At 41.2% G+C, this 22,220-nt stretch overlaps 1 protein-coding gene across 1 annotated transcript in view; it reads right to left on the bottom strand.

The window, feature by feature from the left end:
- ADARB2 (adenosine deaminase RNA specific B2 (inactive)) overlaps positions 1-22,220 on the bottom strand; it is a 910,273-nt gene that overhangs the window by 191,119 nt on the left and 696,934 nt on the right. Inside the window, exon 5 of the mRNA XM_073629898.1 lies at positions 7,863-7,974. Coding sequence (XP_073485999.1) covers positions 7,863-7,974 — 112 coding nt within the window. The remainder of the gene's footprint in view (positions 1-7,862; positions 7,975-22,220) is intronic.

Here is a 22,220-nt window from a genome sequence, read left to right as displayed (position 1 = left end):
GGAGGCTAGAGAAAGGGGCTGCTGCAGCCAGGAGGGCTGGCAGGGCATGAAGAGGTGGTGCTGGGCTCAGTGACCACTGGAGGAAGTGCTGGAAACTAAATGTGTTAGATGTGTCACTCCAACATTCTACGAGTATAGGGGCTCTGAGTTCCTGCCTGTAATGGGCCATTGCTAAGAATATTTTCAGAGTGACACAGCTGGGAGTACTACAAACAACTGAGTGCTGTAGGAAGCAGAGGAGTGCATATAGACTGTATAAAGGAAAAGTTGTCCCTGGAATTGTTCTGAAGTAAAGTGGGCATCCCATAATCTCCCATCCCTATCCAAGTTCTTATCCCTCTTAAAAACAAAAAACAGAAAAACAGCGTCACAGACTGTTCTCTGTCTCTGAGTGACTGTGAGAATTTGATGTGCCTGGCTGTGCTGGGTGGGGGATCCCTTTCTACTTGCAGCTCCTAAGGGGGTGCACTACATTAGAAAAAAAGGGCATTTTTGGGTGCACAGGAGGGACAAGTGCAGCTTGCAACTTGTTGTCAGCAGTCTGTCAAAATCAATGACAGGCAGAAATACACAGTGGCTCTACGAGAGAGTACATAGGAAGTTATTAGCACACAATGTTCCTGGATAGACGAAAAGCTAATTTTTTTTTTGCACTTGTCAAACAGATATAATAAAACACTATTAATGGTACATTTAATAGACCAAAAGGGAGCAAATAAAAGACATGTATTGTTAGACTTCACATACATTTTTAGCTACATGAAGAAAAGAAACCCTAAATTGCTACAAGGCAGAGGTAACCAGCTACTAACCTCCCTAAAGCTATTCAAAAAATTGTTTCACTTGTGAATGCACTATATATAAAGACATTATAAAAAAAAAAAAAAAAAAAAAAAGATTTGAAGATTATTACATCCACTATATACAGTATGTTGCATATACATTGAGATATTGAGATCACTCTACTGCAAGTATTTCCACTATGTGAACTTACATAGAGCAATTGCAATGAGATCAACAGCAGCTCAGGATGCAGGTGTACAAAATACACTGGACACCTAATATCCCTCTCATCCAATCATATTACTGACCTCATAAATCCACACAGTTACCTATAAATCACAAATCATCCCCATAATCAATATGCATTACTGCAACTTCAACCCCTAAAAAACATTTATTACAGTATATTGTATTACCGACACTACTAGCGCTTCAGAGGAGTATTTCATGGCTGTTAAGGAGAGAAACATTGTAAATCAACATTAAGTGGAAATGGATGGCATTTATTATTTTCTCCTGCCCTGTGAAATTCAATTCTGATATTGTCAGGGTATTCTGATGGAAGTGCTAAATCATACTTAGAAACCTCAAGCAAAAGAAACGATAAAATACAATAAAATAAAATAGAACACACACCAATTTCTTGCTGAATTTGGAAAATTGACATTAATAAATAGAGGGATACATATATAATTATCTATCTATCTATCTATCTATCTATCTATCTATCTATCTATCTATCTATCTATCTATCTATCTATCTATCTATCTATCTATCTATCTATCTATCTATCTATCTATCTATCTATCTCAGTGTTTCTCAACTCCAGTCCTCAAGGCACCCCAACAGGTCATGTTTTCAGGCTTACCATTATTTTGCACAGGTGATTTGATCAGTTTCACTGCCTTAGTAATTACCACAGCTGTTCCATCTGAGGGAAATCCTGAAAACATGACCTGTTGGTGCGCCTTGAGGACTGGAGTTGAGAAACACTGATCTATCTATCTATCTATCTATCTATCTATCTATCTATCTATCTATCTATCTATCTATCTATCTATCTATCTATTTATGATTTCTACATGAATCTTCCCAAAATAAAAAGGCTTTTTTCATGCAGTTACAAAATCCATTGCTTACATAAAATATTTTCTTTTTCTTATCAATCAGTCTGTGCTTAGTAGTATTAGGCCTCATTCACATCTGGGCATAGCAGAAAGTCAGGCAGAAACATGCATTTCTGCCCTTGTTTCCACAAATAAGAGAAAAACTTGTGATGTGCATGCGGTGCCATTATTTCTTAATGGCACTCCAAACAGGAAAGGCAATCATGCATCTTGTTACACGTTTTCCACCAAAAAAAAATAAAAAAGTAAAAAAAAAAAAGTAAAAAAAACAATCTAAAAAAAACACACCTCAGGAGCATAGCTCACATGTGAATGGGGCTTTACAATTTTTCGTATCTTTTAGCTTAACCTCTTTTTGACCACCCCATAGCAGATTTACTGCTACAGGGCGGCAGCTCTGTGGAAAATTATGTATATATTATATATATATATATATATATATATATATATATATATATATATATATATATATATACATGATTCTGCACTTCTGGGTTTTGGGCCCGAGCGTGCACGGGAGCTGATCAGCAGGTCCTGCAGACCTGATGTCCGCCGGGACCCGCCAATCGTTCGTTACTCTGACAGAATGACAGTCTGCCTATGTAAACAGGGCAAACTGTCATTCCGTGAGTACAGAAGACATGGATCCTGTGTTCCTGTGAAACAGGAACACAGATCCATGTCTTCTAGTAGTAAAAGCACCTCCCCCACAGTTAGCAATCACTCCCTAGGCACACATTTAACCCTTTGATCGCCCCTGATGTTAACCCCCTTCCCTGTCAGTGTCATTAGTACAGTCACAGTGCATATTTTTAGTACTGATCACTGTATTAGTGTCACTGGTCCTCAAAAAAAGTGTCAAAAGTGTCAGTTAGGTGTCTGATCTTTTTATGATGGCAATGAGGGACATTTATTAGCAAAAGAATCCCATTTGAAGAAGTCTTTTCGACGAAACATGTCTTGGGTATGGTTACACTGCTTTCCATCGCACTGACATTAGATGCCGCTGTCTGAGGAGGACTACACCGATCGGATGGCTGGGCCTTAGAAGGTTGGGTGAGAGATACACCAGATCACACTTCAGGTCCGCTGTGACTGCAGTGCATCGTTGGATCACTGATCCTGTTGCTTGCTGTGCTTGCTGTGGATTTTTTTAAAGGCTTTTATGTTTCAGTTTAAACGTGAGTGTAGACATTGAAGTGTGTTTGAAGTGATTTTAATAAATCTGTCAAAATGTTATCACGCTATGTGGAGCACTTTATTCATTTTTTCACATATGGAGCTGGCTTGATTGGAGTCACGGTTCATCACATGCAACCCAGGTATGGTTCAATTGCTGTTTTGCCGAACACGAGAGTGGGAGGCTATACAATCTGGTGAGTGCGCTCTTCAGAGGGAGTGGTGTCACTATCACGGTGGTGTGGTGGAAGAGTAGAAGATTTTTCACACAAGAAGATTGAAAAACAACTGTTGAGCTTGATCATTCATTTCTTGTAATTTATTATTTATAGTGACACTTTTCACTGGGTGTTAAAGAAATTTCTTTTCATGATAAAATTAATATTTTTCATGACACTATTATCATTATTATTTTTATGTATAAGTAGAGGGTCATAGGCATTATGCTGCTCTGACCCATTATTTTACACAATTTATATTAGCGCCGCTATCTCTATCTGTACACATGTGAGAGGTATAGTTTTGGGATTTTGATCAATTAGCAAAAGTATGTAGGCTTAGGACACACCCCCTGTCACACTCCCTAAAAGGAGAATTATTAAAAAAAAAAAAAAAAAATAGTTAAACCCACAAGTGCTTTTCTTTTAACCACTACTATTGGTTAATATTGGCTTTTTACGAATGCAGCAATTTAGAGATTGGATGAATGGATTAGCAATGTGAAACGCTTTATTTAAAGATAAATAGTGCATTTTATATATAACTATATAGATCAATCCAAAATGAGGGACAAATGACGATGAAAGAGGGACAGAGGGATATTGCTCCAAATCAGGGACAGTCCCTCGAAATCAGACAGTTGGGAGCTATGCGATTTGTCAGCCGCAATATTGCAGTCCTGCTATAAGCCGCCTCTACTAGTAATAAATAGGTAAAAATATCCCATAGTTTGTAGATGCTATAACTTTTGCGCAAACCAATCAATATACTCTTAGTGGGATTTTTTTTTTAGCAAAAATATGTAGCAGAATACAAACTGGCCTAAACTGATGAAGAAATTCGATTTTTTATATTTTGTTAATGGATATGTATTATAGCACAAAGTAAAAAAAAAAAAAAATTTTTTTTTCAAAAATGTCATTTTTTTGTTTCTAGTGCAAAAAAAACCAAAAAACGCAGAGGTGATCAAATACCACCAAAAGAAAGCTCTATTTGTGGGAAAAAAAGACAAATTTTATTTGGGTGCAACATCGCACGACTGCGCAATTTTCTGTTAAAGCAATGCAGTGCCGTATCGCAAGAAATGGCCTGGTTGTGAAAGGGGGGGGGGGGGGGGAGGATAAATCTTCCGGAGGTCAAGTGGTTAAAGTATAAGTCTACCCATTTGCACAAGCTCACCCAAGTCCGCATAATCCTCGGTTGTTTTTTCTTTTTTTTGGGGGGGGGGGGGTATAATATATATATATATATATATATATATATATATATTTATATTTCTCCTTTTACAGCTAAATGTTCACATCTGGGGGCGATTTAATTTTGCAGCTGAAGGCTGAATTGGTCTTGTAATGATGTTTCTAAGAAATTAGGGATACACAATGCTGCAATGAGCACAGCCAGATACTGAAGAGCAGGCATACAAAAGTACCAGCTGGAGCAGAGCAGAGCTGTCATCCCCTTGGACGACTCTGATATAAACTGTCTGACCAAGGTACTAACTATTCTAAATTCTATCCAAAAGGAAATTATTTTTTTTTAATTCTTATAAAATTATTTATTTTATATTATTTTTTTCAATGTGCCTTGTTCACACAAAAACACTGATGTGGTGCGAAATAATGGGGACACGCAGCATTTCTCCACAGTACACTGAATGGCACCTCCACACTGCTCTGTGGAGACATGAATGAAATGTTGCCATGGAGGGAGATTTACTAAAACTGAAGAGTGCAAAATCTGGTGAATCTGTGCATGGTAGCCAGTCAGCTTCTAACTTCAGCTTGTTTAGATAAGCTTTGACAAAAAAAAAAAATGGAAGCTGATTGACCTCTATGCACAGCTGCGCCAGATTTTGCACTCTCCAGTTTTAGTAAATCAACCCCATTGCGACACTTTAAGTAAAAAAAAAAAAAAAAAAAAACAGGAAACGATGCAATGCGCTGAAATACACATCACACCACCTCTGCTGTTCCTCACACTGACAAAATGTTGTATTTTGCCACACAGGCTAGTGTAAATGACCCCTCAACTCTCAAATTGTTATAATAATTCAACGTACCTTTTAGGAATAACTTTTTTCATTTTTTTTTGCTTGTGCTTTCTCCCTGTCTGAGCAGTTTCAGGCTGTTATGCTATTGTATTTCCTGCCTGAGCTCAGTCCCGATTAAAAAAAAAAAAATATTAAACAAAGGCCTGGATTAGATAAATGAAAACAAAAGGATTTTATTATTTGTCTTGCTTCAGCAGCCAAGACGGTGACATTGTTGTATTAAAAACCGGAGTGCAAAATCTGGTGCAGCTCTGCATTGAAACCAATCAGCTTCCAGGTTTTTTTTTGCCAAAGTTTAATTAAACAAACTGAAAGTGATTGTAAAATCTTGTTTCTTTTCTTTTTTTTTTTTTTTTAAGAACAAAGCTATTATAGTTACCTGCTCTGTGCAGTGGATTTGCACAGGGCAGCCTGGATCCTCCTCTTCTCGGGTCCCTCTTCACTGCTCCTGGCCCCTCCCTCCTGTTGAGTGCCCCCACAGCAAGCAGCTTGCTGTAGGGGCACCCGAGCCGAGCTGCAGCTCTGTGTGTCCATTCAGACATGGAGCTGCCGTTCAGGCCCCGCCCGCTCTCTCTCCTGATTGGCGCCACTGCTGTGTCTCAGCCAATCAGAAGGGAGAGTCTTGGACGGCCAAGGGAATTGTGGACATCACTGGACAGAGATGAGGCTCTGGTAAGTATTAGGAGGTGCTGGGGAGGCTGCTACACACAGAAGGCTTTTTATCTTAATGCATACAATGCATTGAGATAAAAAAACCATCTGCCTTTACAACTCCTTGAAGTTAGAAGCTGATTGGCTACCATGCACAACTGCACCAGATTCAGATTTTGCACGCTCCAGTTTTAGTAAATCAACCCCAGAGTGTCAACTATATACCCTTGACCTCCAGAAGATTTACCCCCCTTTATGACCAGGGCATTTGTTGCGATACGGCACTGCATTACTTTAGCTGACAATTGCGTGGTCATGCAATGTCCATAAATTAAATTTATGTAATTTTTTTCCCCACAAATAGAGCTTTCCTTTGGTCATTTTTGATCACCACTGGGATTTTTATTTGTTGTGCTATAAATAAAAAAACCCTGGCAATTTTAAAAGAAAAATAATGTTTACTTTCTGCTATAAAATATATCCAATAAAAAAAATGTAAAAAAAAATAATTTCTTTATAAATTTAGACTAATATGTATTCAGCTACATATTATTGTTTAAAAAAATCCCAATGCGTATATTGATTGTTTTGAGCAAAAGTAATAGTATATATATATATATATATATATATATATATACTGGAATTTTAATTTTAATTAATTTTTTTAATACTAGTAACGGCAGCGATCAGTGACTTGATATTGTGGCGGACAATCGATACTTTTGAAACTTTGTGAGAGCCAGTGACACTAATACAGTGATCAGTGCTAAAAATATGCACTGTCACTGTAGTACTGACGTTGGTCTTTGAAGGGGTTAAACATCTAGGGCGATCAAAGGATTAAATGTGTGCCTAACCAGTGTTTTTGTGTACTATATGTGCTGCTTTTACTATGGAATTAGCAGAATTTTATTACCTTTGCAGGGAAACAAAATACAGCACATCCCCGCTGACAGGACGGAGCTCTGCATTGTTTACATATCCTCCTCGCCTATCAGTGGGTGCTGGTGGTCATTGATTGGCCGGCACCTGCTGATCGGCTTCTGCTGTGACTAATTACAGCAGAAGCTGCGTGCCCCCTGCCCCCTACCCAGGAGTACTGAATCGCATATATATATATATATATATATATATATATATATATATATGTATGTGTGTGTATATATATATATATATATATATATATATATATATATATATATATGTGATTCTGCACAGAACGGCCACCCTGTAGCAGTAAATCTGCTATACGGCGGTCGTCAAGCGCATAATCTAAGGAAGGATATCAGGCAGGGAGAAAATACATGTCAATAACAACATACTCATCTATAATTGAGAGGTCTGCATTATTATAACAGATTGGGCGTGGAGATTCAGATTTTTTTTTCATATACCACCTATTCCTGACTGGTTCTCTTGAAAAATTCAACAGTGGCAGCTCCAATCATTTCTTTTTTATCTCAAGTTCCTTGGCTTATTGGGTTTTCTCTCACAATTTCCTAACGTCTTTATATGGTGGCAGACTGCGTTTGTGCAGCAAATACCTTTCTGCTCTGAACACAATAGTTCTCCAGCCGTTCTGCTCTGCCCTCCATCGCTCACCCTTTTTTTTTTTTTTACAAAAATACAATGTGGGAGGGACAAGGTTTCACCCGGCTATGTGAGCACAGCTATTTCCTACTTTGGGTTTTTATTCTATTAGAGGAATTGCCTTGGAGCTGTGATAATGAATGCTTCTTCAAATTGAAAGAACTAGTAAACTGCAAGGAATAACATGATCCATTCTGATTTTTGACCTCAAGAAATCACAGTACAACAAATAACTCTTATATACAAAAAAAAATGTTTTTACCTCTGGTCATTATGATGGCTGCTAGAGCTTTGTGGCGTGCACATACTGAGAAATTGTCAGTTAGCTCCTGGAATTTCTGCATTACCAGCTTGTATATGGAATCTGCAAAGTCCTAAAACACAAGAATACATAAAAGTGAGTGCCAGACCCGTTAAAAAAAAAAACATAAAAAAAAAAAAAATACAGGGTATAAAAACCCTTATAATTAACTTTTCTTAATTGCTCCCTTTTGGGCTGTTTAACTTACTATTGAAAGCATTTTATTTTATCTGTTTAATATGTGCAAAAAAATAGCTGCGAGAATTGTGTAAACTGATGATTTCTTATCAGTTACATTGTTCCAGACTATCTCTGAAGTAGAAACAAACAAAAGTGCAATGATCATGGGACTTTAAGACCCTTTCACACTGGGGTGATTTTCAGGGGTTTTAGCTCTAAAAATAGCGCCTGTAAAGCACCTTAAAGGCGCCTCTCAAGCCACGCCAGTGTGAAATCCTGAGTGCTTTCATACTGGGGCGGTGCGCTTACAGGAGAGGATAAAAAGTCCTGCAAGCAGCATCTTCGGGGCAGTGCGGGAGCAGTGTATACAACTCTCCTCCACCTCCCCTGCCCATTGAAATGAATGGGCAGCGCTGCCGAAGTGGCTGCAAAGCACCTCGGCAAAAGGCACCGTTATAACAGCAGTAAAGCGCCACTAAAACTAGCGGTGCTTTGCCGCTAACGTCCTCACCGCCCCAGTGTGAAAGGGGTCTAATGTCACTTTCACACTGAAGAGCGCCCCGGCACTGTGCGGGCGGTAGTGGGGCGCTTTTTAACCCGAAAGAAGCTGTTAACAAGGGGTTAAAAGTGCCCGAAAAGCACTGAAGCGCTATGCAGGCTTCAATGGGCAGGGAATTTTGGGAGCGGTGTATACACCGTTCCCACATTCCCCAGAGATGCTGCTTGCAGGACTTTTTGTCTCATCCTGCAAGTGCACTGCCCCAGTGTGAAAGCACTTGGGCTTTCACACTGGGGAGGCATGAGAGGCGCTTTTCAGGCGCTTTTCAGGCACTTTACAGTCGCTATTTTTAGAGCTAAAACGCCTGAAAAGCAACTCAGTAGGAAAGTAGCCTTAAGGAGGCAGGTCACTCAAAAATAATAATTATATATAGAGTACAAATAGTTAGAATTTTATTAAAAATTCATAATTAAACATTCCATAATCATACCAGTACATGATAACAATTTCCAGTGTGATAAAGAGATATATATTTTCCCTTTGATACATTTTTTCTATAACACCTTGGAGTCACCTTCTTTTGGTTTGTAGGACACATCGCACCAGACACTAATATTCACATTCCCATTGATTATATATCTTACATACATCTCTTTTAGATTAGTGTGGGCAATATGTGCCTTCATTTCATATCCTATGGACTGCACCTTGTAAACCTGGCCTACTCTCCAGCTGCTCACTTTGGCCTGGATGGGTTTTTCTTCCACAGCCTCGGGATAGACTTTTGTCTGACACCCCTCTAACCTCTCTTCTAGATGCTGGGTTTATTCCCTGAGCTGACTTGTAAGTATTAAAGTGGATGTAAACCCTCACATATACCCAATGAAATGAACAGCCTCAGATGATACACAGAGATGAAACACATTGCCCCTTCATAGGTTTTACATGTATATCTGCTGTCTTCAGCTTTAGATACTGTTCATAAAGTGCACATCATGTTGCAGATTTTTTATTCCTGTTCAGCAGTGGGTGTGGATTCCTGGCATACACTGTGTGACAGCTGATAGGAGGAAAGGCACACACCCCCCTCTCCACATAGACAGAGGAAAGAAGGAATGTGCAGAGCTGTGCTGTGAATAAACAAGCTCTCTGCTAATCTATTTATAGCACCCACCCAACACAAATTTCAGGCTGGTTTTATCTCGGTTGTCAGAAAACGTGTTAGAAGTTATCATGCTGATAACAGAAGACTGGAGCAGCAGAAAGACACGGGACTTAGGGCTTTGGAGAGAGATAAGAAAACACTATAGATATACAGTATGTGCTTAGGTTAAACTTCATGAATCAGCTTTTCCCTCTCTTTGAAGGGAATCATTTACTATCCATTCTATACTACTTATCAGTGGCGGCTGGTGCTCCTTTTTGGGGAGGTGGCAAACAAACCTGGTCCCCTCACTCCCTCCACCTGACGCTCAATCAATCGCCCGCTCCATCGCCGCTTCACTCGCCTGCTCACAGGTCACCCACCAGCCCCGCACTTAACCCCATCTAGGTCGCGGCTTCAGCGGCTTCCCCCCGAGTCCCCGGCGGTCGCTCCTCCTCCCGGCCAATCAGGTCCTAGGACTCCCGGCCAATCGGGTCTCAGGACCCACTTACTGATTGGCCGAGAGGAGACGCAGGAAGACATTAGCAAATATTAATTTGCTAATGTCACACAAGTGGGTGGGCTCACTCCCCGAGCCCATCCTTTTTGAAGCCAATTAGAGCCTCCGGCTCTAATCATGTGCTAAAAAAAAAACAAAAAACCCATTGAAATCCATGCGTTCAGTGCCCTGCATGGAGATTAGTGACCGGGTGCATGGATTGGGGGGCGGCGCCCCTGCGCCCCTTATGAACGGCCACCACTACTACTTACATTCATGGATACCTCTTTGCATCAAACTCCTGATGAAGTGGACAGGGATCCACAAAACACATAGAGTCTTAGGATGCAAGTCTTAGGATGCCAAGATATTCAGTTTGTTATAATCTGTGTTAATCATGTATCTTTTATGTATATACCATCATGCACTAGAACAATATGAATTGATTTTATCCAATAATATATGAATTTCTTATATGTCAGCTCTTTTTGTTATATGTTTTTATCACATTAAAAATTGTACTGATATGATTATGGAATGTTTAATTATGATTTTTTTAATAAAATTGAAACTATTTGTATTCTATATATCATTATTATTTTTGAGTGACCTGCCTCATTTAAAGTCCCATGACCATTGCACTTTTGTTTGTACAATTAGAGATGGAGGCATGTCGCTATGGATGCTTTAGATCACAATTATTTTCTTATCTCTAAAGTAGGCCATAGATGGATCACTGCTTCACTGCAGGAATTGTTGTGTACGGGGCTGCGAAGCTGCATGACTGTTGAGGGTGCCCATACTGACTTGTGTCCGCAGCCTAAAGTGCCTACTCTGGGCACTTGAGCATCAGAACTGGACCACGGAGCAATGAAGGAAGGTGGCCTGGTCTGATGAATCATGTTTTCTTTCACATCATGTGGATGGCCGGGTGCGTGTGCGTTTACCTGGGGAAGAGATGGCACCATTATGCCCTATTGGAAGAAGGCAATCCAGTGAACTTGATTTACTAAAACTGGAGAGTGCAAAATCTGGTGCAGCTCTGAATAGAAACCAATCAGATTCCAGATTATTTTTGTCAAAGCTTAAAGTGTTTGATAAGCCTCTTTTAGAGGCTGGTATACAAAACTGTGTAAATTTTTTCTAAAAATGAGCAGTGTAGCAATAGCTATTTAGAGCTCTCTTCTGGCTGGTCACGTGACTCACGCCCGCTTTTCAGCTCCGATACACGGCTAATAGCAGTGGTGGTGGTGGCGGTGCGGGGCGGAGCAGAGACAGAGAAGGAGCTGCCAGGCAAGAAGGAGGGGGGGGGAGAGCAGGGCAGCGTATAACGGATGACGGAGGGAGGCACTTTGACCACGGTGATCAGGGCTGAGCAGTCCTGGTTATTGTGGTCATTTTTAAGAGGGGCATACAGGAAGTGGCAGATTCAGGGTTTTTTTGTTTACAGTTTAGAAGGGGGGGCAGATTACACAGCACAAGCACTGTGCTGTTTAATCTGCTTTAAAGGACCAGGATCTGTATTTTTTTTTTGGGTTAACAAACACTTTAACTGAACAAGCTGAAGTCAAAAACTGATTGGCTACCATGCACAGCTGCACCAAGTTTTGCACTCTCCTGTTTTAGTAAATCAACCAGTGTGATGCTTTGTTTAGCAGAGTCCATACCTCTAGGAGTCAGGACTGTTGTGGTGGCAAAAGGGGGACCAAATGAATATTAGATGGGTGGTTATGATATGGTGGGTGATCATAATATTATGGCTGATCGGTGTAGTCCTACCATGGCTTGTCAAGTTAAATGGCATCCATCAAGATAGAAGTATCAAAGCAGCCAATGGCATTTAATGTTTAAAGTGCAAGTCAGTATTAATGTCAGTATCCCTCATAACCACCACACCTGGCATATGGTGATGCTGCACTGCACAAAAAAAATTGTGAAAAAAAATAATTTTATTTAATTTCTTAATTTTCCAAAAAAGTGTGACAAAAAAATTATAATTAAAAAAAAAAATTCACCATGCCACTTACTAAATATCTTGTACTGTCAACTTTCCATAAAAGGGTCATTTGGGGGGTAGGTGCACTGTCCTGGCATTTTAGGGCCTCAAGAAATGAGACAGGCCATCAGTACATCTGGACTGATCAATTTTCAGATATGTACTATATTTCCAAAAGTATTGGGACACCTGCCTTTACACGCACATGAACTTTAATGGCATCCCAGTCTTAGTCCGTAGGGTTAAATATTGAGTTGGCCATCCTTTGCAACTATATGTTTTTCAGGGGTTGGGCTTGGCCCCTTAGTTCCAGTGAAGAGAACTCTTAAGGTGTCAGCATAGCAAGACATTTTGGACAATTTCATGCAACTTTGTGGGAATAGTTTGGGGATGGCCCCTTCCTGTTCCAACATGACTGCGCACCAATGCACAAAGCAAGATCCATAAAGACATAGAGACATAGATGAGCGAGTTAGGGGTGGAGGGACTTGACTGGATTGACCTCAACCCAATAGAACATCTTTGGGATGAATTAGACCGGAGACTGCGAGCCAAGCATTCCCATAGACACACTCCTAAACTTGTGGACAGCCTTCCCAGAAGAGTTGAAGCTGTTATAGTTGCAAAGGGTGGGCCAACTCAATATTTAACTCTACAGACTAAGACTGGGATGCCATTAAAGTTCATGTACGTGTAAGGCTTCATGTACATGGGATGTTTTTACAACCTCTCCTGAACTATTTAACTTGACAGATAGTAACCCACATTAAAAATGTCCGTTTTGCCGTGTTTACATGCTGCGTTTAGCCGCAATTTGCAGCGTTTGCGTTTAAAAGAAAAATAAATTTTTTTTCAAAATAGTCAAAAATGAAAAACGCCTGTAAACGAAACGCGTTTAGCCGCATTTAGAAGCATTTAGCGCTTGAAATGCCTCTAAACTCAGCGTCTGAACCCATTTTTTTGCTTTCCAAAAAAAGTCTCTAAACTCAACTGCCTAGAAACAACTATAAACCACCCTGTGTACATGTACTGATAACATAACATTGAGGAGAGTTCAGGAGCAGTTGAAAAAAATGCCCAACTGCTCCTAAACTTCCGTTTAGCAGCAGCGTTGTACATTTCATTCATATGGAAAAAAAAACACAAAAAACTCAATGGTGATTAAATACCACCAAAAGAAATCTCTATTTGTTTCAAACAAATAATCCAAATTTCATTTGGGTACAGTGTTGAATGACTGAGTAATTAGTGTTGTGTTACACTATGTGATTTATTATTGCTCTGTGTCTTTAAGTTCTGTTCCTTTTGTCTATCTGAACTCTCTCCCCCACCGTAGTTCTGTATATTCCCCTCTTCTTCCTGTCTCTGATTCATTTGCTCAGTGTACCACCATGCTGTAACATCTTTCCATGTGGCTTACAACACCGTTTTTCTACCTATGAATATCCATCATTAGACGGAACATTCCAAAGGATTCATCGTCGGTCTCTCCATACAGTGAGTTTATTCATTGGCCTGGACATAAAGGGGGTGAAAGTGTCTGGAGGTGGTTAATTATCCAATCGTATAAACCCCAAATCCCTGTTTACGCATTTCATCTGAACACAATTTGTTGTGTGAAGATTCTCATCTCCTTTTTGTAAATCAGCTTCAATCCAGTCCAGCAGATAAAAGCAAGTATGACAATGACCACCGTGGAGCAGGCACCCTCAAAAACAAGTCAGCAGCAGCAGTTCCGTCTCCATCCAGACAGATCCCCCATTCCCAAATGAATACCTAATTACTAGTTTTACTTTTATAGCTTAAAAAAAATCAATGTAAAACAAGTGAAAAACTAACAATGTTCATACAGAATTCAGAAAAAAAAGAACAAGCTGGAAAGGGTCAGCAGGGGAGGTAATAAATAAATAAAGTTTAGACGAAGCACAAACATTTTTCCTCCAGGTCTTTATTATTTTAACATTGTTTTATCTAAATGTTTTATAGAGTGATGAGAGAGGGACAATTCATCAATAGCTGTTTACTGACTGCCAGAAGCACTTGAGGCTGCCAAATGGCTACTGCGGAGACTCGCTGATTTGTTACTGCTTGCAGGCTTTTGGGGGCATACAAATTAAACAGCATTATATCAGAGTTGGAATAAAATGATATGGATGACATGCTTGATCATAAATGTAGTGACAGCTGGATGTGGCTGGGACTGTCACAGGTCTCTGTCTGAGCAATGAAGTGGACTCCAGGCAGAATGGGTCAAAATGTTACTTGGGTCATTGGCAAGAGGAAGACAAATGCTAAAAGGCATTTAAGCCTGCAAGTCTATCAGAGTAACCATCATAGTTTGGTCTCTCCCTTATGTATTAAGGGATTGAGAAGAACTGATTTCTTGTTTATCCAATCCGAAAACCTCTGTTAACTCAAACATGTTGAAAAGGAACTAAACTATAGAAGTCATGTCCAGAAAAGTAAAACAAAGGCAAAGGACTAGTCACCAGTATTGCCAGATCTCTCGTCTTATCTTTTGCCCATCATATGCCTTGTTCGGAACCAGTAGTGTATTTAGGTTTTGTGCTGCCCTAGGCCTGACTAAACTCGTGCACCCCCTGTTTTAAATATGACCCACCCCTTCCTGTCAAGGCCACACCCATTGCTGTTTAAGACTCTCCCTGAAATTTTCGAGGGGGGACACTAGTTCTGAGGCCCTGGGGGGGCAATGGATTCTCTTAATTTGCATAGATTTCCACTCACTTCCTGATTGGCTATGGGGCAGGAAGTGAAGAGAAATCTCTACAATGGGATAGGGATGGTAAAAAATAACTTAACAGGGGCTATAACCCTCCCTTATTCTATGCAAAATGAAAAAGAAAGTGTTGCCTATAGTCCTACTTTAAGCACAAATTTCTAATAATTTTATGGAGTGGACTAAGAAGATATAACCATGCCAATGGTGCAGCAGAAAACATATAGCACAGTGAGGAAGGTTTGTGGTCCAGGATTATAGGACAGTCAAAATTAGAAGCCGGCCGCCCGCATACTGGAAGCAGTGCAGCCGCTTAACACTCCCCCCGCATTTATTGATCAGCGCTTCACTTGCCCGTCACCGGCAAGGCCCCCCACCAGCCTCCCCGCCAGCCCCGAACTTACCCTATCCAGGTCGTGGTTTCGGCGGCTTCCCCCCTGCGTCTCCTCCCGAGTCCTGGCGAACGCTTCTTCTCCAATCAGGACTTAGGACTTGGGGCCAATCAGGTCTCAGGACTTCCGGCCAATCGGGTCTCAGGACCCGCTTCCTGATTGGAGGAGGAGAAACAGGTAAACATTAGCGAATTATAATTCACTAATGTCACACAACTGGATGGGTTGGGGGTGCAGTTCCCTGTGCCCCGAGCCCACCCGTTTTGAAGTCAATTAGAGCCTCAGGCTCTAATCATGTGCTTAAAAGAAAAACATTGAAATCCATGCCTCTGGCGCCCTGCATGTAGATTAGGGGCTGGGCGCATGGATTAGGGGGGTGTCGCTCCTGCGCCCCGTATGAGCGGCCACCACTGCTGTAACAATAGCCGTACCCCCAGTACTGGTTGTCAGTGGCAGGCTGTAACAACAACTCCCCACTCCAGCATTGTTACAAAATAAATAGAATAATACATTAATATTCTGGCCAATGGAATGAATGAATGCCCAAGTGCTTGATGTGCCTAGATGCGTTTTGTTTACACTGCTTTTTTCTCTCCTGGAGCAAAGGCGTTCAGGAGAGGAAAACAAAACGTTCCGTGTGCATGAAGCCTAAAAAAGCCTAAAAAAATAATTCACAGACAGACGCTTATATTGCTAGTAACAGTGTATTATACTGTCGTAACTCCTTGGAAATAACATAATGGTTAATAACAGTCAGTCATATAGTCCACCTTCCACTGGCGTGGTATGTAGGCAAAATTTTCTGATGTAACCCAGCCCACACAGGTGGTAGGAGGAGTGATATTCTCTACTCTATTTAGGGAGGGTAGGTGGTGTCGTTGGTTGCCCAGTCATTTGGAGATCTTATATATCTTAGAAAGATATATAACTCAGGCTACAGGTAATAGACTTCCTGGCTCTGATAAGGAGGGCATTCCCCTTGAAACGCATCAGCCATAGTAGACCTGGATGGCGTCTTCCCATGTTGAAGAGCAAGTGCAGCATATCTGGTGTCTTTGATTTTGGAATATATTGATGGACTTGATAATATGTGTTTGTGAGTATATTTGCTTTTTTCTATTAATAAATGGTATATAAAGGTATATAATGGCTAGGCTGGTGTAGCCTCTTTTTGTTGTTTTTTCAGCGCTGTGTGTATCGGGGTATCCCCAGTCCTTAGAGGGCAGCAAAGCGTGATGGCCTTATATTCTTCTGAATTGGAACAGGGAAAATCAACTGGGTTCTGAGCAACAAACTGGACCTCAGGAGGTTGTTCCCATTTTTTATTCCAGTAAGGTCAAGGTAGAGAGGGTCTTACCTTTTAGGCCTCATTCACACAAGGCGGACTCCGCTTCCACGGAGCCCGCCTCGGTCCGCCGGCTCAGCTGGAGATCTTTCCGTTGATCTCCGCTGAGCCGGCGGATGACAGGTCCCTCTCTGCTCACTGAGCGGGGAGGGGCTTGTCAGGAGCCGCTGCTGCCTATGGAGGGATCGGATGAAAACGGACAGCATGTCCCTTTTCATCAGATCTCACCCGATCCGATCCACCAGCGATGGATCCGGACGTAGGGCCATCCATCCGTCTGCTTTCAGCGGATCGGACCGGGTCAGATGTCAGCGGACATGTCTCCGCTGACATCCGTCGCTCCATAGGCTAACATGGAGCGCCTATTCAGGTCCGCCGTCAAAACTGACGGGCGGACCTGAATGGTCTGATCGTGTGAAAGGGGCCCCAGGGGTAGTTCACACCATACGTGCATAGAAACTGAAGGGAACTGAAGGGAAAACTGCGTAGATTTCACTTGCAGAGACATCAGTTTCACATCAGTTTTCATCAATTTTCATGCACATTAACATCAGTTTTCATGCACATCAGTTATGAGCCCTATTCACACCAATGTTTATGTCATGTCAGTTTTATTTCCCATGCAAAAAACTGCATACATGTTGCTAATTCCTGCGCAGAAAAAAATCTGCATGTTGTGGTGTGAACAGGGCACATAGCGAACCATTATTTTTGTTGTGCCCTTGCGCATGCGAAAAAACTGACATCTCTGTACCATGGTGTGAATGAGGCCTACAATAGTTTGTGTAGGTCTTCCCATTGTCTGCTCTGTTTGAAAGAGAGAAAGAGTTTTTCCACTTTGGCCTGGAGCTCTTTAACAAGTGTTACATTTTAACCATTGTAGTTTTTTTTTCCACTAAATTATATATGAAACAAACAAGCAGAGATTTTCATTAACAGCCTTTTGGGTAATACTGGCATTCTATGTGTGTCAAAAAGATATTAAATCAATAGATTATACAAAAGCAAGCCTTTTAGTAAACATTTTTCATGCAGCCATGGCCTCTGGGTTTATTGGATAAAATATCTGAAAGGTTAGATTTGCATACTGGTAGGAGCAAACAGTCCTGAAAACTTGCAAAGAAATGTTATTTTGTGCTGAGTGTTATTTGAAGTTATTTTATATCCACATAGTGTCATATTTTATTCTGTTTGTGTTCTAACTTGTATTGGTGTCACATATAGACCAGTTTATTTGTATCTGGTCTCTAGTAAACAGGTCTCACTACACAATGCAAAAAATCATTTAGAACAAAGTGTCCTAGACAAACATGATGGCACCATTTTTAAAAGGTGACTGACACCAGAAATATTATAGGATTATTGCAATCTGCAATGGTGATGGAGAAAACCAAAGTGCCCTACTGGAGACACTGTTTTATATATGTAATAGGCAGATTCCCTTTACACTGTGCAGTCAAGCAATCAGGAATGCAAAGGCAGATAGGTGAGAAAAGAACAGAGAGAACTGTGCATATAGGAGGGCATAGTGTGGTACTAGACACATTGGTATATGAATATATTCAAATATATAACATTTTATATTGTATTAGTACAGGCAGTCCCAGGGTTACCAACAAGGTAGGTTCTGTAGGTTTGTTCTTAAAGCGGAATTCCACCCAAAAATGGAAATTCCGCTTTAAGGGAAGGTGACCCCCGACATGTCACATTTGACATGTAATTTTTTTTTGGGGGGGGGGCCTTTTTAGAGGCTTCCAGCTCCTACTTCCTCCCGGGGCACCGCTGCGCCGGAAGTAAGTTCACCTCTCCCCCCCTCCCTCTCGGCAATCATCTGGGACACGTCACAGGTCCCAGATGATTGCCCAGCCAATCACAGCGTGCAGCGTGACTCACGCATACGCAGTGCATGCCCAGCAGTGAAGCCACAGCCAGGCACCCACAGTAACAATGCCGATACCGCAGAGAGGACAGGGAGAGGAGCAGGTTGCTTCATTCCCCCGCATTGCTGGACCCTGGGACAGGTAAGTGTTCGATTATTAAAAGTCAGCAGCTGCAGTATTTGTAGCTGCTGACTTTACATTTTTTGTTTTAGTCGGAACTCCGCTTTAAGTTGAATTTGTATGTAAGTTGGAACAGGTACATTTTTTAACTGTAACTGCAGCCAAAAAAATTATTTTTTGGTTTTTGGATAGCATAGGGAAGAGTTAACACCCCTGTAACATTTGTTTGCTGTGTCCCTGTTCAGAAGAGTTCACCTCACTTTCTGTCCCTGTGACAATTGGATTTTAAAAATTTTGGGTTGTTGTGGAAACAAGGATTGGTTATAAAGCTTCAGTGGAGACACCTTTTTCCCATTTTAACTTTTTTTTTTTTTTTTTTAACAGACCCATTTTAACTCTTACAGGAGTGAATTTCCCTTCCTAGGGGTAGATGATTTCCTCTCACTTCCTGTTGTCTCCTTCTGTTTGTAAGTGTCAGGAAGGCTCTGTCAGGAGACTGTCAGGGCTGGGCTCAGCCCTTCCTTCGCTGAGCTGGCCGCTCAGTTGTCGGCTAATTGCCAGCTCCCATCTCTCTCCACAGTGACTTACCTGTTGATGATATCATGCTCCTTAGTCCTGCCTGCTTAAGCCGTCCAGCCCAGAGGATCTCTGCCTTTGCCTTAGTCACATCTCTAGAGATGCTCTCCTGTGTTCCCCTGTGTTCCTGTTAAAGACTTGCTTGGCTGACATTCCTTCTGGCTTCTGGCTTGCTGTTCTACTATGCTCATCTCTGGCTCCCTGATGTTTTGCTTGTGTGACTATCCGTTCCGGTTCCTGAATTCTGGCTATGTTTTGACTACGTTTACTCTGTTTACCTTTTTTTATTATTACTAAACAAGTGTGATTTAACTGTACTTCTGTCTCAGTCTGGTTCGTGGTTTCTGACAGAGACAGAATGATGCCCGTAGACAATTCTCTGTTTCTCCAGCTTCTCTAAGAGGCACGTTAGTGCATCCGCGCAGGTGCTCCAATATGCTCCAGAATGCACGCGCACCAATGTGCGCAGGGCATCCCATGACCGATAAGGGTGCCAAATGGGCTCTTTAAGCTGGATCAGCACCCAGGACTGTGCTGTCTCGTCTACAGGATTCCTGTGATTGTTCTGTTACCTGTTATCTGCATCTGCATCTGCTCCTGAGTTACTGACCCAGCTTGCTCCTGACAATTCCTGCTCTCCACCTGCACCGACCCCGGCCTCTTTGAGCATTCTCCTGTCTTCGCATCTGTACCCGATCTGATCGCACTGTGTATGACCCGGCTTGCCTGATTCTGTTTATGTTCCGGTCCATTCTGAACTACCAAGCTACAAGCATCTGTCTTTCTGCTACTGGGACCTGCTCTTCCCCTGACAACGTACAAGTACCAGCCTGTTCCTGCCCTTGGGACATCTGCTGCCACCTGGCATATTACTCAACCAGCAGCCCAGTAGCTAGCACAGCTATCGGCACTTGTGCGACTCTGTACTCCTGCGCCACCTGTCTACTTCACCAGGGGCCCAGAGTCAGAGGTGTAAGCAAGGCCTTCCTCTGCATAAACCAGGCTCTTCCTACCAGGTATGTGACAGTAAGTATGAGTTGTATGAAAGTCAGATGTTTGTAACTCAAGGACTGACTGTATTGATTTCTTATAAGTGCAAGCGTTTCATTAAAGCAGACCCTCACACAAAACCAAAGTTTTGCTTATCCTGTTCCTTCCATAATTTGCAGAATTTTTTTTGGGGGGGGTACCTTTTTCTGACAGGTACCCACTCCAACATTCTCAATCCTTGCCTAATCCAGGAAGGTGTCACCAACAGCGCCCTAAACAGATATAAGAATCTTTTGGGTGATTACATTCTCAAGCATCTAGTAACTCACAGATGTCTATTTGGAAGCAGCATCTGTGTCCATGCAGCTGCCGCATACCAATTGACATCAATGGAACTTGCTGCACGAGGATGCAAGGAACACCTGTGAATCCCTATGAGGGTGAACATGGCCCTCCATGGGTGTACACTTGTACTTACCATCTGAAAGAGGCCTTACCTTTATAACTATTACATTTGGTAATAAAGTATTGACAACTGAGTTTATAAAGCATTTCACAATACTTTCTCCCTTGAATATCACATGGCAAAAGCTCATTAGGGCACTAGATTATTGCTTATGTTTATATTTTATAGTTTTTTGGCTTTAAAAATATAATATACAGTGCATTTACTATTTTGTATCTGCAAATATAATTCAAAAAATATAATTCATTGATATACACCAAATAAAAATTTTTATTTGTATTCCTAATACCCTACGTAACCTACATTCCTGTAACCTACGTACATCACCAAAACTCTATTATTTTCCCATGACGCAGTTATTGTGCACTACAAAGCATTTCCGGAACATTTAATCAACTTGAACCAGCATTTATTGTTTGACTATGATTTCCACTGATATCAATATTGTAGGGTCAAAACTGCATCTGGCAACCAATAATCAGATGAAGGTTTTTTAGCTGAACTCTAACCCTCAAGACCTTCCCTACAGGGACACATATGAGTCTTGCTGCATTCCTGAATAATTCAATGCATTACGGCATTGTGCCCTGGTCACAGCATTATAGGTGCTCTAGGACAAGCCTCTGGTGTCAAGCTGTTATACTAGAAAAGATATTAAATTGGCAGAAATGGGTTTATTTTTGAGTACATGAACACTCTATAAAGCGACCTACGCTAGGGGGGACTGAATCTGAAAAATATTGCTTTGTTTATAGAGCTACAAAAAAAATACATTTTACATTCATGTTACTGACTTACTATGACTTAAAGCAGTATTAAACTCAAAACAAAAAATATAATATATTGCAGCTTACCAATCACTGGATGTAGTGGATACAGTACCGAATTGAAGCTGAACTCCAGCTAATACGTTATAATCAGTTACAGCAAACAGTTTTTTTTTTCCTTTTGAATAAAGGTTTTCCATAAATAAATAAAAGCACCCTTTCCAGTGTTAAAGTGTAAACCACGGCTGTTGTAGAAAAAAACCCAACATGCAAGGCAATGGCATAATGTGCTAGTATGCAAAAACTCACCTTGGAACAAAGCCCTCCAGCGCTGTACTGCCACCGCTGAGAGGGCTGAAATCTTCTCCCGGTCTTACTTCTGGGTTATTTGATTGGCTGGTGCCACAATGACGTTACTCCCGGTTTCGGCACAAAGCTCTGAAGGTCTGACAAGGTATGCCGGGGCTTCAAAGCACATGCACCAGTGACATAGCTGGCTGCATGCAGGGTGAATATTCATTTTACCTACAGATAAGCCTAAAAAAAGGCTTACCCGTAGGTAAAAATGGCCAAGCAGGGTTTACTACTGCTTTAAATGGTCTGTCTCATCCCTGTCCCTATTGAAAATAGCAGATTTACTGGCTGGATCACCAGATGAAAATAAAGTAAAGAAAGCCTAAAAAGGAAACAGATACAGAAACAGATACAGACATCACATCTAAGAATTG

This window comes from Aquarana catesbeiana, linkage group LG05 (genome assembly GCF_042186555.1).
Source record: "Aquarana catesbeiana isolate 2022-GZ linkage group LG05, ASM4218655v1, whole genome shotgun sequence".
Classification (NCBI taxonomy): domain Eukaryota; kingdom Metazoa; phylum Chordata; class Amphibia; order Anura; family Ranidae; genus Aquarana; species Aquarana catesbeiana.
This window is presented reverse-complemented; position numbering and strand designations above follow the sequence as displayed.